Source organism: Fusarium musae, chromosome 6, assembly GCF_019915245.1.
Source record: "Fusarium musae strain F31 chromosome 6, whole genome shotgun sequence".
In the NCBI taxonomy this organism is placed as follows: domain Eukaryota; kingdom Fungi; phylum Ascomycota; class Sordariomycetes; order Hypocreales; family Nectriaceae; genus Fusarium; species Fusarium musae.
The window spans coordinates 2,951,681-2,969,466 of record NC_058392.1 but is presented as its reverse complement, the minus strand read 5'-3'; the positions used below and the strand labels follow the sequence as shown (position 1 = coordinate 2,969,466).

The 17,786-nt window shown below is 50.0% G+C and overlaps 3 protein-coding genes across 3 annotated transcripts; 2 read left to right on the top strand and 1 right to left on the bottom strand.

Moving 5' to 3' along the window:
• Nucleotides 1–5,615: 5,615 nt before the first annotated feature.
• On the top strand, nucleotides 5,616–8,177 carry J7337_008773 (uncharacterized protein; the record flags this gene model as incomplete). The annotated part of the gene is made up of 1 exon (XM_044826381.1): nucleotides 5,616–8,177. The coding sequence occupies one exon, from the start codon at nucleotides 5,616–5,618 to the stop codon at nucleotides 8,175–8,177; it is 2,562 nt and encodes an 853-aa protein (XP_044679298.1).
• Nucleotides 8,178–12,091: 3,914 nt separating this feature from the next.
• Nucleotides 12,092–13,944, top strand: J7337_008772 (uncharacterized protein; the record flags this gene model as incomplete). The annotated part of the gene is made up of 3 exons (XM_044826380.1): nucleotides 12,092–12,282; nucleotides 12,334–12,947; nucleotides 13,001–13,944. 3 exons carry the CDS (start codon nucleotides 12,092–12,094, stop codon nucleotides 13,942–13,944), a joined length of 1,749 nt encoding a protein of 582 aa, XP_044679297.1.
• A 534-nt stretch (nucleotides 13,945–14,478) lies between these two features.
• J7337_008771 (uncharacterized protein) lies at nucleotides 14,479–16,506 on the bottom strand (the record flags this gene model as incomplete). Its single annotated transcript, XM_044826379.1, has 7 exons — nucleotides 14,479–14,811; nucleotides 14,864–15,198; nucleotides 15,246–15,506; nucleotides 15,560–15,719; nucleotides 15,771–16,136; nucleotides 16,181–16,416; nucleotides 16,467–16,506. The coding sequence occupies 7 exons, from the start codon at nucleotides 16,504–16,506 to the stop codon at nucleotides 14,479–14,481; spliced, it is 1,731 nt and encodes a 576-aa protein (XP_044679296.1).
• Between the last annotated feature and the right edge of the window lie 1,280 nt (nucleotides 16,507–17,786).

Sequence of the window (17,786 nt, the reverse complement as noted above, 5' to 3'; positions counted from 1 at the left end):
TCTCTTGACAGATACCTCTCCGAGGCAAGTGAAAGGTCAAGTGAAAGTTCTTTGACTTCTTCTTACATCCCCTCCAAGCCAACAAGCCAGTGTTTGACTTTTTTCAGCTTCAATATCGCCGTTTCGAATATGAAATGGCCAATGCGTGTTCTCAATGCTCAACTCATTGAGAAAGTTTATAATATGGAATCTTGTGCTCAAGTGGCTCCTATGGTGAAACTGGCCCCCGTCAACTCTTAGAATAGTTACTGGCTGTCACATGGAAGTCTGTTTGCTTTTGTGAAGCATTTGCTTTCACTCTCGACAGATTTTGATCACTTTACCTATCACAATTGTCTAGTGACTTGGCGATACGCGGATTCAGTCGGAACCTCGTAGTTCGCGGTTAAAACTTTCGGCCTGTGATTGCTTAATCCCGTTGTTGACATGAAGAACGGCCAGGTTGAATGAGCCCGGTAAGAATTCCACCACTCAGCTCGGAAGAAACGCAGGGAAATGGAAACTTCCCAAACTTCACAGCCACCTCCTGGCTCCCCGAAGGGGAAACGGAATCAGCCAGGTTCAGGTTTGCACAACCCGATGCAGCATCACTCCGATCCCCAAATGGACGGAACTCGGAAGTTAAATGCAGGTACTCTCGCAGGTCTGAACCGTTGTTGGGTCTTGTGAGCTCAATCGGGGTTAGTGGATGTGAATTATCATAGAAACCTTTGGTTCCCCTGAGAGGTTGTAAAGCTACCGACATACCCATGCAAGTGCTTGCAAGGAAACTGACAAGTGAGCCAACTGAAATGTAACAGCAAACACACATGCCAGCTAGGCCAAGGCAGGACTCTGCTCGATACTAATGTGATGGATGGTCTTTTTCTCTCGGCCGGACCGAGCTGCTGTAAGGCAAGCCAGCTCTGATCCGTGGAAGCTGAAGACAGTCTATGAAACGCCCGGAGGCCAAAGAATACGTAACGCTTGGATATGACGATCAGTGGAGTCATTTGGTGCAAGGTGATCGGTCTGGACAATGAATTCATTGTCTAATCGATCGAAGATGAGGTGACTGACGATCAGCATGTTGCTGCAAACCTAGCCTGAGCATAATTTTACTTTATTTGCTCCGGGATACAATAGAAACACACTATCGTAAAAACGTACGACCGGTCTGATCACCCAAAATTGGGTGCCTCGATCGAGAGTCGCTCTCAAGGTCGTTTCTGGTCATTGGTGACAATTGTGACAATTGTGATAATCAATTGACGTTACGAAAAAAAAGAAAAGAACCATGTCACCTCAACGTTCAAAAGCGGGATACAACTACCGTTTGTGTGGTGCCTGGCAGATGGCAAGTTTCATCCAAAGCCACCACGGCCGTAACTCGAAACACGGAACGACAAGAAGAGAAAACGCTAAGTCGAACCTGGCAGGACAATCGAATTAGTCTCGGCCGGGATCTCCCCTGTCCGTCCCAAGAACACGCGTTGTAACGCTGCATCGTTCTGTCCTCAGGGGTCTTCAGGGCATCGTTACATTCTATGGTGGTTCGACCTTATTCCGCGAGCCTGGGCCTTAGGCGACTGAACGTGGCCTCCAGAACAAGCTAGACAGTGGAGGTTATCAACAATATGACAGCCCCGGGTTAAAGTCGAAATGACAACGGCGATGATACATCGTCAAGATTACCGGCAGTCTTCGCGATTTTGTCAGGAGTACCAGCACAGCGACTACATCGAGATTTCGAGTTGCTTATTGGCTTGGCGATTCTTCGGAATATCGTATTTCGCTTTTGTGAACGTGAGACGTCGTTTTTTTTTTTGGCGGGAATACCACCACGGAGAAACATTTAAGCTAAATAATAGGCGTTGGACGTGCCCCATCAGTGTGGATTGATACCTAGCGCATGGAGGCTAATTGATCCATGACGTGAGCACGCCACCGGGAGCTTTCATCAATAGTGCCGTTGATCAGTGATGATCTCAAGTGCGCAGAAGTTGGTGGAGTGTGCGGTCGAAATTCTATAAGCGATTGCTGCTAGTCATTTGAACAAGTCTGTATCGGTAAATGAATGCTTACAAGCCATGACTGGCTCGCAATTCCGACGACGTACTGTAGACAGCCATCAACCTGTGTAGCCCAGGGAGACTAAATTTGTCGTTATAGACTAAGGTTGGGTACAGACTGGTGATTCAGGTGAAGGACAGGGCTGCCACATATGTTGCGACTGGCTGCTCAAGCTGCCCTTTTCGTCATTCTATCCTTTGAATGAAACAACCAGTGCACTTCCCGATTCGTCGTTAGCCAAGTAAGCATAGTTTCAAGGTTGGTAACTCAAACCTTGAGACTGTAAGAGCAAACAGCAATTACTCTCATTAGAGCTCTATTTGGCAAAGAATATTGCAACGTAACTGATAGAAGATTCAGTTGGCTGTTGAAAACATCCCGATGAAACACTGACTTAATAATTGATTCCATAGTGAATCGCATCGTGTCTGGATGTTGTTTGGCTTCGACTTCAGCCACAGGCGATTACTTTTCTGTTTTACCAAAAGCTACCCGGGACTTCATGATTGCTAAAACAAACAAGCATTTGCCGATCGTTCCGGACTTGGGAAACACCGGAAGGGTAGGCTCGCAAGATTTTGACCCGAGAGTCCTGGTTAGTCGCTTTCCCCTTGCGAGCTCTCTTTTGGGATGCTATCAGGTCCAGAATAGGAACTGGTAAGGTTGTGAAGGGAAGGAAACTTCGGAGGGTAGTAGGGCTGGAAGGCATCGACGTCGTCTCAGATCTGTAGCTCAGTAGCTGATGATTGGCTGCCCTGATGTTGAAACAGACTAGGGCGGCCTGTTCCTGAGACTCCTTGGCGTCAAACACATGCGCCCAGGGGATGTCTCGCCATGCTACTGGACGGGTGGTGGCGCTCGGTGCTAAAAATGAACGCCCGTACTAAAGATAGAGATGGAAGCTGGGTAGCCACGAGACCATTCGGCGTTGACAACTCTGGCTAATCTGGTTATCTTCGGCATGATGAAAGGAATCGCGGAGAGCCAATGCTGTCCATGACCTATTTTCTTAACCTATTGTGATTCTTATGCATAGATTTTGAGTGGTACGCAAGCGCCATGTTTCGTAGTCCATCACAAGCACTCAGTAATAAAGTACCTAGAAGACTTGGGGGTAGTCTAGCCTCAAGGAGGACCAGTGATACAGTCAGAACACTACAGGTGGTGAATTGAGGTCTTTCATCCTGTTCAGAGCTATCACAGCAAATGAGGCCCAGAGATGATGCACAAGCAAGGCGATTCAACCTTTCAGTCAGGCCATCAGTCACGCCAAGCCTGCGTTTGGCCGTGTTAGCCAGATCCATGATCACTTATTCCACGAACCTTGTCCGTTATAGGTGGCCTGCTTCCGTGATTTGCATCCCCGTCAAGTCCGGTGGAAACGGTGGATTTGTGGACAGGCTCTACAATATCTCCGTTCTCCTATCAATTGGCGAAATGCTGCCAAAGGGGATGTGGACCAAGTCCCTTGGTGTTGTAATCCCCTTTGACGTAGCAACCCGTGCCTGAACCATACAAGTAACTGTTGACATACTCACGGTGTAAGGTTTACGGATACTCAATCGTGGTTTCTTCGGAAGCCTGCTGTAGATCCATGGAGAGGAGCAAGTGCGAGGGTTAATCACTTGGCGATGTTATTTTTAGGATGAGTCAAGAAACAATCTCCATCCTTGTTAATGGGATCGTGATGCATAGTAATTACCAGCATCGGCATCGCTTTGCTGTTGTTAACATAGAAGTGATCCTTCTTAGGTAGATCAGAGGACGAGCACGTTATTTTCTCAGTAGCGAGGTCGGTAACGGTCTGATTGCAAGCGACGATGCCTTGGCACCTTCCATCTGTCACGACCAACCGTCAGTGGCTTGCGGTGGCGGTCTGGGGAAGCAGCGCCGGACCACGATGCTCCCATCAAGAGAAAAATCCGAACAAAAACAAAAGCAAGTGCCTTCCATACCCTGACCCAGCATCTTTAGTGGCTGGCCCAAAAATGTCCAAACGGCCAATTGGCAACCTCCAGGGCACCAAGCAAGCGCTGCTGCGTGATTGGCGGATATGGTGCCTGTACCTGCAGAAGCCTGTGCGCCGTGTGCGGGACGTTAACGGGTCCGGGCCATCGATGCCCCTGATCCTTCTTAACATGTTCTAATATGGTGGCGCAGCGTTTCATTCATCAGTTGCACTTGCCCATTCGTAGAGATGGATGATACCCAAGAAAAAGACGGCAGACGCGGAAGGAGCAATTTGTCCTGGGGAAAAGGAAAGAAACATCTCAGGCAGGAAAAGAGAGCGAACCCCTTTTTGCGTTGTAAATTACGACAAGTATTATGCGTCAATGATAATGCACTTTCAGTAGGGGATATCAATGACTGCAACCTGAGTCCGCATCCACTACCTGAATTGTCTCTGTTCCTCATTGTCTTAGTCTAACCGCTATTTCAGCGTCCAAGTGCAAGCCTCACAACGGGGTGTGAATTTTCCCGCTGTCGATGCTCCGCAAAGTGCTCTAAACGCCCACCTCAGTAACCGGCTAGGTAGAGGCTCTGTCTCGCTTTTGATCAACTGAGAGGCGCTCTGCTAGTGGCCATCAGCACATGCAGTAGCGCCTCGGAGCTTTAATCAGAGTATGCATAACCGCCTTTCGATTTGTATTGGCTCACATTCAGCACTGTTTTCTCATGGCAAGCGCCTGAAGATCGGAATATGCAGTGCGGCCTCTTGAAGCGCAGCCCAGCAGCGGGAGATGGGCCAGCTGAAGCAAGCCCTGTCAAGCATAAACAAAAAGTTATGTTGACCTTTCTAAGAATGGCATTTCGGCAAGGCAAGCAAAGACAAGGTTGGTTCTCATCCATGGCCAGGCACAGGCATCACATTGGCTACCGTTGGGCATTGCGCTTCGCATGGTGCGAACTCGCTCGCTCATCAGTCCATCCACAGCCAAGACCTGAGAGAGATACACACCCTGGATAATTCTGCCACAGATCATTGGGCTTGCACCGAGCCGCTGTTAAAGGTCCCTGTCAATGGAGAAACTTCTAACGACATGGGTCCCTGTCACGGATACTCATCCTTGTCATTATCCCTGAGGCGCCCTGGACCACAAACCGTCGTGTCAAACCTCACCGGACGGACCTGAATTCTTGAGAGACCTTTTCGAACCTTCAGCCGACCGTCGATGCTCAATCTGACTTAGAGGACTATCAGGGGTTCCCATCACCAGTGGTATCTCCACCAGGCATGGGCCATAGAGGGGACAACCCATGTTTGGTACCAGATGCCGGGCTTGCTCTTTGCCTCCGCAGGCCAGCACTCCTCCAGGTCTTATGATAGACACAGAGACTCGTGGGTATATAGATGCTTCTCATTCCCATCTCTTTCGACCTTTTCTTTTGGATTATCACTCACCTTTTTCTTTTCCTCTTTTCTTTACATCAAAATTTCTCTTTTTTTCTGGTGTCAAAGTCATTCGTTTCCTTTGACTCCATTTCTTAATATTCTGTTCTACATACAACACACTCGCTACACACACAACTACTTATTACCACCCCCCGACAATTCTTTTACCATGAAGGCCAACTTTGCCCTTCTGGCTCTCACTGCCAGCCTTGGCGAGGTCTCCGCTTGGGGTAACTGGAAGGAGGCTCCCAAGTACACTCCTCCCCGTGCCATCGACAACAAGTGTCAGGAGAACCAGAAGAAAGGCTGGTACTGGGATGATCTCCAGGTCGGTCAGTTCGAGAAGTACAACGACTTTGATTTCAAGGGCTGGACCTGTGGAACCGATAAGTCGAAGCGCGATCTCACTGGCCGAACCTTTGGCAAGTCTATCTCTGCTGAGTGTGGCCCTGCCAAGGAGGCCGCTCCCTCTTTCGGATGTGGTGCTGGCAGCAAGGAGAAGTCTTTCTCTCTGAAGAAGTTCCACGTCCGACCCGAGTTCGACTGCCGTCTTGAGTTCCACTATGACATGCCTGACGGCTCTACTTGCAAGCACCAGGCCGACTGCTCTAAGGACGGTACCGATGTTTACAACAGCCAGTGTGGTGGCGCTAAGAAAGTCCGCTTCGTCTACCCCCCTCAGCCCAACAAGCCCAAGGACAAGTGCCGTATCGAGGTTCCCCAGATCGACTTCGACTGTGACAAGCCTCAGCCTCCCAGCAACACCTACACCGTCCCCTCTGGCGGCAACACCTACACCGTCCCCTCTGGCGAGAACACCAAGACCGTTCCTGCTGGTGAGGAGACTACTACTGCTCCTGCCGGTGGCAACACCGAGACTGTCCCCTCTGGCGAGAACACTGAGACTGTTCCCGCTGGTGAGCAAACTACCTCTGGATCCTCTCCCGCTGAGACCACCTCCGCTCCTGTAGGTGAGAACACCGAGACTGTCCCTGCTGGTGAGAACACTGAGACCGTCCCCGCCAGCGAGCAAACCACTTCTGGTTCTACTCCTGCTGAGACCACCTCCGCTCCCGTTGGCGAGAACACCTACACCGTCCCCTCTGGCGAGAACACCAAGACTGTTCCTGCTGGTGAGCAGACCACCTCTGGCTCATCTGGTTCTGAGACTACCTCTGCTCCTTCTGGCGACAACACCGAGACTGTCCCTGCTGGTGAGAACTCCAAGACCGTTCCCGCTGGTGAGAACACTGAGACTGTCCCTGCCGGTGAGGAAACCAAGACTGTTCCTTCTGGCGAAGAGACCAAGACTGTCCCTGCTGGCGGCAAGACCACTTCTGGATCTTCTGGCTCTGAGACCACCTCTGCTCCTTCTGGCGAGACCACCGAGACTGTCCCTGCCGGCGAGAACACCAAGACTGTGCCCGCTGGTGAGGAGACCAAGACCGTCCCTGCTGGTGAGAACACCTCCGTTATCACCACCGTCTACGACAGCACCTCCACCGTCTACACCACTGAGGTCAAGACCATCACTTCTTGTGGTCCTGAGGTTACCAACTGCCCTGCCACTGCTGGTACCCCCGCCATTGTCACTGAGACTGTCGCCATCTCCACCACTATCTGCCCTGTGACTGAGACTCTTACCGGCGACAAGCCTGGCCAGACGAAGCCTACTGAGGGTGGTGACAAGCCTGGTAACACTCAACCTGCTGGCGAGAAGCCTACCGGCGACAAGCCCACTGGTGACAAGCCTGTCAAGACCACCGACGGCTCTTCCCCCAACGCCACCACTGATGTCCCCGAGGAGCACACCACCATTGTCACCAGCTACGACAGCACCTCCACCGTCTACACCACTGAGGTCAAGACCATCACTTCTTGTGGTCCTGAGGTCACCAACTGCCCTGCCACCGCCGGTACTCCTGCTGTTGTCACCGAGACTGTTGCCGTTTCCACTACCATCTACCCCGTCACCGAGACCATTACTCACAAGGCTCCCAAGCCTGACAAGACTGGCTCTGACGAGAAGCCAGAGACCACTGAGGCTCCTAAGGATGGCTACAACGTTCCCGATGTTGTCCCCAGCTGCTTGAACACCTGGATTGAATACGTCGCCGACTGCAAGGATAACACCGACGCTGCCTGCTACTGTCCCTCTAAGGACTTCGTTGCCAACGTCTTCGAGTGCCTCTACGCCCATGCTGAGAACGACGACACTGTTGCCCAGGCCGTCTCCTTCTTCCAAGGTATTTGCGCTCCTTACGCCGGTGAGAACCCTGCTATTGCCACTGGTGCCGACGCCGTCACTGAGCACATCACTGTCACTGGCACCACCATCATCACCTCTGCTCACTACACCACCGTCGTTGTTGCTACCACCATCACTGAGCCCGTTGTCGCCAGCGGCACTCCTGTTGAGGGATCATCCACTGTCAAGACCATTGAGACTGAGATCGTTGTCCCCGAGGTTGGCTTCACCTCCGGCCCTGCTGGTAACGGTCCCATCCCTGCTCAGACAGCCCCCGCTACCGCTCCCGCTGCCGGTACTGAGGCCCCTGCTCCTGGCTACGAGGCTCCCGGCGCTGGTGAGACTCTCATCACTGGCAAGCCCGCTGTCGGCACCGGTGGTCTCCCCGCTCCCACCGCTACTGGCGTTCCCGTGACTGCTGGTGCCGCTCGCAACGGCATGGGCATCGCCGCCGCCATCCTGGCTGTTGCCATTGCCCTGTAAGGGTCATGATGCGCTTCGCACATCATCTCTGTTTTTCCTTGTTGTTTATAGATTAGGTCTTGGTACCTGAGGCGGGACCTGTATGTATGCTATGTACGCCCGCACCCCGAGACCGCTTGAGCTTCCAGGGAAGTTAGACAGCGGGCTCATCAAACATGTATCATTCTTACGATCCTTACGAACTATGCATTAGTGTGGAAACTTGGTACTGACCGGATCCTCATGTGACATCAAGTCTGGATGTCGAAGAAAAAAAATAAAGTAGAAAAGAAAAAGAGCAAGGGAAGTTACCAGTTGAGCCGAGATGCACAGAAGCATATATACCCGCTGGCTGGTTGTTTAATGTTAATATTGACTTATTTTTGTTTGAATCAATCCCCAATGCTCGCCTATGTCTGTTTCCCATGTGAAGTAGTTGTTTGTCTCTTGTGAAGCTGTAACCTCTCGGACATTTGGTGACTCTGAAACGACTATCGATTGGCACTAGCCTTACGTGACTAAGGTACACTTACACTTCTATCGACTGGTAGTTAGGTAGCATTGTTTTCTTTCCGAAGAGAAATCAAGGGCGAGAACTACTGACCTAGCACCTATGTAAACAGAAAGACTTAGGGACACCACCTTCTCAACCAAATTCTTCTGAGCACTCTCTCAACAGTGGCAATACGATGATATTCTTTGGTACCATATTCAGTTCCCTTTGTATATGTCTTGTGGTCACTTGTCACGCTCGAAAGACCACCAATCGCCCAGACAGTGGAAGCCAAAACACTCGACTCGGCAGTATTTCGATATCTTGGACATTGGTCTCTCTCAAGTAAAATATACGATTGAGGCTGGCGAATCACCATCATTGCTATTGAGTGCAGATATAGGCCAGTGATTGTCAATTTTCGCCCAAGGGAAGGCTTTATTTTATGATCGATGGTTCGCAAGTTTACATGGAAAATGAGGCACGACCACAGCATCAAAGCACTCGCATTCCGCGGTAGATACCGATATATGCTTCAAGAATGAGGTCAAGCACAGCGATTGGTACTCCAGGTGGTCTGTCAACGTTAGGGATGGCACCCTTGCTCAATCAAGAAAAATGTATAGTGTAAAGTGTAAGCAGTAAGTCGGCACCTTGGAACTAGCCCACGAAGACCTGGGTGCCCTTGCTAAGAGTCTCCGGCCTTTGAAACTCGATGATACCGACTTGCGATATCTGCATGGTTGTCCATTTACGTGCGGATGTAGTCAGCTCTACCTTGTCATTTGAGGACAACAGAGCTTACAGCCTTATTGCAGCATACTAAAATCCGACCAAAGTTTTCTGACTTCAAGGTCAGACTGCCCAGGCTTTCCTACAGTTGCCCAAGTACGTCTTTCACTAGGAACACTGACCTCCAGTTTTCTCACCAACCCTGACATGGCCAGGCGTTCCTCTCAATCTTTCGGTTCCAAGGATTTATGTCTGATCCAAATGTCGCAATTCGACCGGTAGCTTGTCCGGTCATGTGCACACAAAAGTTCAGGATCAACGACGTCGAAGGATTTGCGGCGCCACCAGGAGGGTCCAATGCCAAGACATGCTGGCAATTTAAGCATTTCCAGATAATCTAATCTTATCAAATCAATCAGTTGCAGTTGGAGTTGGTGGCAAACATCAGATCGGCGATGCAACACAACCCAGCCTGCCTCGATATTGACGAATCTGAATATCTTCATCCCGTGGAGTGCTATCATTAGGATAGGATACCCTTTGAGTTATTGCTTCTATTCAAGGTGCATTCCATGCTCTGCCTCTGGAAGAACGCTCTAGCGGATGAAATCGGGAGGTTCAAAAGACTCCATCATCTTGTCAAGCTTTAGATCGGCCGTTGTTCTCGGTCTCTTAACAACAATCTTTTGGTCCCAGGAAAGACAAAGCTCTTTTCTGTTTACAGAAAAGACCACAGTAGCTCGGATATATTGCGATGCTATTGGGAGACTATTCACTGCTCCCCGGCGCCAAGACTCCTTAACTCTACAACAAGGACTTCTCTGGCCCACCTCATGTAAAATGTCACCCGGACGGTCGGTTCTTGCGATGCTACGGAGTAAACAGGTCTAGTATGCATTCATATTGTCTGGGACATCAAACAAGACCCTTCCTCGGGTATGATCCTGCAGAATCAGCCTGTCAATCACCAGACCCCCACATGAGTACGACAAGGCAAGTCAAGAGAAAGGAAGATATTGACCAGGCAGCAGTCAATTAGATGGTTGACATCCACAGTGGGTTCAATCCAGCATCGTTGGCACCGAGTCGCGTTACATACAAGCTCTGGATGGAAGGCTTGTTTCCAGACTGGACCAATAGCTTGCCAAGACGATGAACCGAACACTAAAGGCCCCAGTGAGGTAGAGAATTTGACTCAATTCTAATGGTTGGACCACTTGACAATCGACTTTCTTCTGACCGGATCGCCAACAGCTCTACCAGTAAATCCTAGATCAGTTAGACATGCTTCGGTCTGTGGAGCTCCATGCCACTGGGGCAAGGCTTGATTTTCGCAGCGTTATATTACGGTCAGATTGATAAAGACAAACAGACATAGAAGGGAGCTTCAGTCCCGCAGAGCCTCGAGAACGGGCCCACGGCCAAACATCATGCTCCGGAATCCCGTTCTAGTGGCTTGCCCATTTCTCTCCGATTGCCTGATGCTAATACCATGGCTCACGACCTTATTTACGCCAAAAAGCGCCTCCGTTGCCCTTCCTGGTTAGAAGTGACCCGGAAACTCATCACGGCCAAACCGGAGTACGACTTTTCTCACTATCAACCAGCGCCCACTTACCGAGAAATAATATTGTACGGCCCCACGGCTCGTTATGAAGTGCTGCATTTCTTTAGACGCTATAGACGCGCTGTTGGCTGCTGGTTGTTGGCTTTACGATCGATCTAATCTGTCTCGCTCGCAATACAAAATGACAGGCGACAGGCAAGAGAACCCTGGACGAACTCTTTGGCTCTCTCTGAGACAAAAATGTTAATGAGCTTTCCTTCGCAGGCTTATACTCGGAGAAGGACGGATGAGATTGACGTATCAATGCTACGCCGCACGCTGAAAAGTGAAGGGCGAAGTGCGATCTTCGGTGCTGATTCTGCTTATCAGATTATAAGATTATCAGATGATCAGATATGTGACTAGCGCTGAAAAACTTGCGTTGGTGTTCTTGGGGGTCAACACCAAACGGCGCCATACCGTACCAAGCAGTTGGAGCGACGCCACTCTCGGCCAACTCACCCCGGTCGGTGGGCGGATAGCTTCTGGGAATAAGCTTTGTCCAATAGATGATGCTCTCGACACTGCAAGATCTCCAATTGGCACATCTACGGTGCCATTCCCAAGCGTTAGGCTCGTAGGGCCAAGCAAATAGAGCGTGGACGATTGGTGTTAGTGCGTCTTTTTCTCGCCATCCCAGAACCAGGGACGTCTCTGCAGCGAGAGGGTTCGTCTCGAACAGGGGCTTGTTGCTGTTGATTGCCCAGGGTCGCAATGAGCTTAATCCTTAACGGCCAGTTATACGTGGGCTAAGGAAGCTCACCCATCGGAAACCAGTTACCATTTTAGCCTTCCGAAGGATTCTCTCTATGAAATCTAGCCATGGATGATCATCGCCTATCCCGTTCTCAATTCCCGCTCTAGTGAGAGCTTCCCATGCAGCCAGAGTTGCAATGAGCTACGATCTTGGCCTGGCAGGGCAAGGTACTTAATGGGTGCTCTCCCCCCTTCAATGCGACCTTGTGGTGCCCTCATAGATTGAGCAATCGTCAAGCTTACTTCTCTCTTTCTTCCCTCGATCCATTGAGCTGATTTGAGCTGATTTGAGCACTTCTTCCCTTTGGAACGATTCTGATACCTTTCGTTCCAATGGCGACTCATACCATGAACGGGCCTGAGCCCGTCAATGAGGTGTCGGTACCAGACATCGAGAAGGCTCCCGCCAACAACAACATGATGGTCGATGAGGATCTCAAGGACTTCCCCGACGATGAGTTCAAGCAGCAGGGTGTCAAGAAAGCCGAGGCCATCACCAGCGTCTGGACCAAGAAGATGCTGATTGCCACCTTTGTCTTGTAAGTAGTTAGCTTACGTTGCCAGGACTATACTGACTGTGTATCCTCCAGTTTGTTTCTCGTCTCCTTCGTCGATAGTCTGCTCCAGAATGTGCAGAGTAACCTCATTCCTTACGTCACCTCGGCCTTCGCTTCACACGGTCTTCTCGCCTCAACTGGTATCGTAGCCTCGATTCTGGGTGCCGTCTGGAACTTGACTCTTGCCAAGATCATTGACATCTGGGGTCGGGTCTGGGGCTTCGGCGCCATGGTTCTCCTGATTGTTGTCGGTATGATCATGAAGGCTACATGTAACAGCGTCGAGATGTATGCTGCTGCGCATACATTCTACTGGGTTGGCCATCTCGGTCTCATCTATGTCATTGACGTTGTCGTCGCTGACACCACTACTCTCCGTAACCGACTGATCATCATGGGTATCAACTACACGCCTACCATCAGCTCCACTTTCGCCGGTCCCAAGATTGCTGAGCTCTTCTTGAAGAACGTCAACTTCCGATGGGCATTTGGTTCGTTCTGTATCATCCTATTGGCATTCTGCATTCCCGTCATGGTTATCTTCATCATGAATGAGATGAAGGCCAAGAAGTTTGGCCTTGCTCCTGAGAAGGTACACAACCGCACCATTTGGGAGTCCTTCAAATATTACTTTGTGCAGTTCGATGGTGAGTTTAATCTTTTTCAGCTTTGGACACACGGTCTTTTAACATTATTCTAGTTATTGGTCTTTTCCTGACCAGTGCCGGTTGGGCTCTACTCCTACTCCCTTTCAGCATCGCTGCTACTGCTCCCAACGGATGGGCCACTGGTTATATCATTGCCATGCCAGTCCTTGGTGTCGTTCTTATTGCCAGCTTCGTCGCCTGGGAGAAGTTCTTCGCCCCTGTGCCGTACTTCCCCTTCCATCTGCTTGCTGATCGCACCATCTTGGGAGCCTGTCTCATCTATGGTATTATGTTTGCCTCTATCTTCTGCTGGGATACCTATTACGGCTCTTACTTGCAGGTTGTTCACTTTGAAAGTGTCACCACCTCTGGTTATATCCTCAACTCGTTCTCTCTGATGGCTGCTTTCGTTGGACCCTTCGTTGGCATTGCCATCCGATACTTGGGACGATTCAAGTGGCCTTCTTTCGTCGGTGTACCTTTCTTGGTCCTCGGTACTGCCCTTCTCATCCACTTCCGTCACCCTGAGACTGCTGTCAACTGGCTCGTTATGTGTCAGCTTTTCAATGGTATCTACAGTGGTATCTGGTCCTTGACTGCACGTATCGCAGTCATGTCTTCCGTCAAGCATCAGGATGTCGCCGTCGCTCTGGCCATCTGGGGTATGTTTGGTGGTATCGGATCCTCCATCGGTGTGGCCATTGCTGGAGGCATCTGGACAAACATGCTACCCACTGAGCTTGCCAAACAACTTCCCGAGTCTGCCAAGAACATGACTGCTACTATCTATGGCGACATCAACGTCCAGCTGTCTTACCCTGCTGGTAGCCCTGAGCGAGACGCTATCATTGCTGCTTATGACTATGTGCAGCAAAAGATGATCTACGCTGGTTGCGCGTTCATCCCTCTCTGCGTTGTCTGCCTCTTCATGTGGAAGAACATTGACATCAAGGAGAAGGATGCCCAAAGCAAGCAGGCCAAGGGCATGGTCTTCTGAGAAGTCTATGAGACAGATTCACGAAAACATCTCACGATAATAAGGGCAGGGGATCTTATGAATCTCTGGGTAAAGAATAATGAATCGATATAATACAAAAGTTCCATTCGCTTTATAGACATCTCAGCTAGACTTCATTCAATAAAACGTAGTCATCTCAGTGCTTTCAAATGAATGTTCTTGCATCAATGCGATATCATGAATGCCTGTGGGAACTGCATTAATGCTGATCTTTAGTCTCTTCAGGGAGTTCCTATATTTGGCGATGGTGTAAGTCTGATGTACAAGGGCACGTAAGATGAGTTCTATGACTTTCAGGAGCAATCAATCGTCAATTGAACGCGTCTCCGTTTCCTCTCACGATTGGTATGGTACTGATACCATGAAGCAGGTGTTGAAAGGCATTGGCTTAGCACAAGATCAAAGGTATACGACAAGTTTGCTAAGTGATCCAAAAGTCATTAATTGCTCTACTTCCTCATAGGAAGCGCCTGAATTTCCCTCTCATTCTTACACTCTCTAAGCACCACATCATTACAGCTTGGCTCCCTTGTCCTTGCGGGCCTGCTTCTCCTTGTCCCTCAACAAGCGTCGAAGGATCTTGCCACTAGGGCTCTTGGGAATGATTTCGATAAACTCGATGCCGCCCTTGAGCCACTTGTGACGCGCCTTGTGCTCTTCGACGTGCTTGTTGATGCTTTTAGTGACCTCTTCATCGGACTTGCCCTTGGCCTCAGCTGCTTTGACGACGAAGGCCTTGGGAACTTCGCCAGCTCGTTCATCGGGGACTTGAATAACGGCACAGTCGTCGACGAGAGGATGGGTGAGAAGATGAGCTTCGAGCTCAGCTGGTGCGACTTGGTGGCCCTAGTAGAGTATGTCAGTGGGTGTGAAAAGGCCTGGGGACAGTGAAATTTACCTTGACTTTAATGAGTTCCTTGATTCGGTCCACGATGACAAGGTGTTCAATGCCCTTAGGTGACTTGCGAACGATAACCTCGTCGCCTGTTCGCATCCATCGTCCATCACTGTGGTTTACAAAGGTCTCAGCTGTGGCCTTTGCATTGTTGAGATATCCCAGAACAACACTGGGGCCTTGGACGTAGAGTTCGCCGGGGGTGTTGTACTCGGTAACCTCTTTGCCTTCAGCATCGATGACCTTGGCCTTGATGCCAGGAAGAAGAGATCCAGAGGAGCCAGGATCGATATCGAGTTCGGTAGTTGATGAGACCACGGGTGATGTTTCAGTGAGACCTGCAAAGTTAGCGACGAGACACGACGCGCGATTGAAGGGGACGTACCGTAACCTTGGCAGATATTCCAACTGGGCCAGATTTCGTTCAAGCGAGAGATTGTTTCCTTTCCGAGGGGAGCAGCACCGCTAAAAATGAAGCGGACAGAGCTGAGGTCATACTTTTGACATTCAGCTTTGTGGCTCAGCATTTGGACCATGATGGGAGGGACGAGGGCCATTTGCTCGATCTTGAAGCGTTGAACGGTAGCGAGGAACATCTTGAGCTCGAACTTGGGCAGAATGACTGTCTCGTCGCCATTGTAGATACCTTGATACAAGTTAGTTCAGTGAGACGTGGAAACAGGGGTGAGATGACATTACCCCAATGAGCGACTGGGACGAGGCCGTAAATGTGACTGAGTGGTAAGAGACCAAGCTGAACCTGGGTATCGACTCCCGCTGCTTTTCGACCCTCTGCGTTTTGGACTGTCATTTGCATAACGTTGGCGATTACATTGACGTGAGTGATCTCAACCGCTTTCTACAATTTGTGAGCCGCGTATTCATTTCATCCAAATCTGGCGAGACTTACGGGGAGACCTGATGTTCCACTGGAGTAGCATAGATACGCAACCTGCCTCAAACCTTGACCCTTGATCCAATTCAGAGGCTGAAGTTCAGGTGCATCCTTGCCCTCTGCAATCAAATCATCGATTGACTTGAAAGGTGGCTTAGACTCGAAGCCAGGCACGGGTAGAAGAAAGATACGATCCTCAGGGATACCGACAGCCTTCGCGGCAGTGAGAGCAGTCTCAAGGAGAGGGACACAAGTGAAAAGGGCGTTTGCGCCGGATGAGCGGAGCTGATGCTCGAGTTCTGGGGCAGAATATGCGGCACTGGCGGGTGTGACGATTCCGTTCAAACGGTGAACAGCATGGGTCATGGTAATGTAGTCGATCTTATACGTTAGTTGGATTTTTGTGTGACTGAACTCAAACGTACAGTGTTGACTGAGAATAGCGCCACTACTCTGTCCCACTCGGTTCCATCGTGGACATCATAGCCAAGGCGCTTTACAAGAGCGCGCGCGAGAAGCTTCTCACGCTGTATCACCTCCTCTGTGGTGTACGTCTTACCAGAAATACCGCATGTGAAGGGATTTCTGGACTGAGCAATAGGCTTGCGAGCGTGCTTATCGCTGAAGATGAAGTCCGGGATGGTGATTGACTCGGGAGGTTCTAAGGAATGTGAGCAGAGGAGCTTGAAATTGGCGACGGGGGCAGTTTACCGAAGGGCAGGCTAACCGAGGGAGGAGGATAGAAGACCATCTTGAATAGGGATTAGAGGGAGGGTATTCAGAGATTAGAGGGAAGAGGAGAGAATGATGAGAATAGAGGAAAGGAAGGGGAAAAAAAGATGAGGAGCTGAATATGTACTACGTCGTTGGTTCCCTGCTTCTCTCTTCTCCTTGTCGCTTCGGGGGGTTCCTCCAAATCTGGGGAAGACCCAATTTAGCGCGGTTTGATTCCCACTATCTCCGCATTACACCAACCTTGGCCCTATTAGCTACGATTCAAATCTCAAGACCTCGGTGTGCCAGCCGAGGTAGAGATAATAGGGTCGTTGCCATAGGGTTACGTAGGTAGATCATGCTTAGGGGTCAAAGCTGAAGGCAAGGTGCATGTGACTAAAAACAATTAAGGTTGAGAGTATTTCTTGGTATTGAGTATTTTGAGCTTAGTAGCTTCTGTATGTCTTCTATTGTTGGATTTGTTGCAGGAATTGGGGTAGAGGATGTGGACCGTATCCTTGATGCCTCGGTATGTGGCTTGCATTGAATTCCGCCCTAATTCCGCCATGTCCAACGTCTTCCGTCTCGATAAGGAGCCTTGTCCCTCCATGAGAATTCCTGTCTAAGTAACCATAGATTGCGATTTCGTTCACGGTGCTATGGAGAGGGAAGAAGCTGTACTGTACTATGTGAGCGACTTCTATCGCTAATGCTCCCAGCGAAAGTCGATTTAAGCTCAAGTAAGCTTACCGTTGCACGTTTCTTACCCGCGCTGACGTCCACCAGTCAGAATGAACTCAGATTGCCTAAAAAGGCAGATAGAATGTTGCCAGATACCGAAATTACTCATCAAGAGCAACTACACACTTGTTCATGGCTACCGATCACAGACTATCATATGCTGCTTTTTGTGTGTTGATGAGATTGACTCCTACAACCTAGTTCTGTTGCTTCCCGCCATAACGACTTCGCCTACTGGAACCGACAACTCTCTCAGCTTGAATCCGATCAGAGTTCGATTTGTCGTCTTTTACTCACCGCTAAGAGCCATCACCCATTAGAATTGCGAAACAGGGGTACGATGTTACTCTCTGACTCAGAAATCTGGCACCTCCCTGGAGATGCACGACTGCCTTTGTGAGAGCTTCAAGAGAGATGCCATTCATCGACCTTCGCGATTCTGCATTGGACAGCAGGGCGCCGATGTTTCTCAAGGAAGAAGACTTAATAAACTACCGCGATTACGATTACACAGACATGAGCGACCAATTCTTCATGGATACAGAGTGTCTCCCGAGATATCCGAAGTCTTCCTCC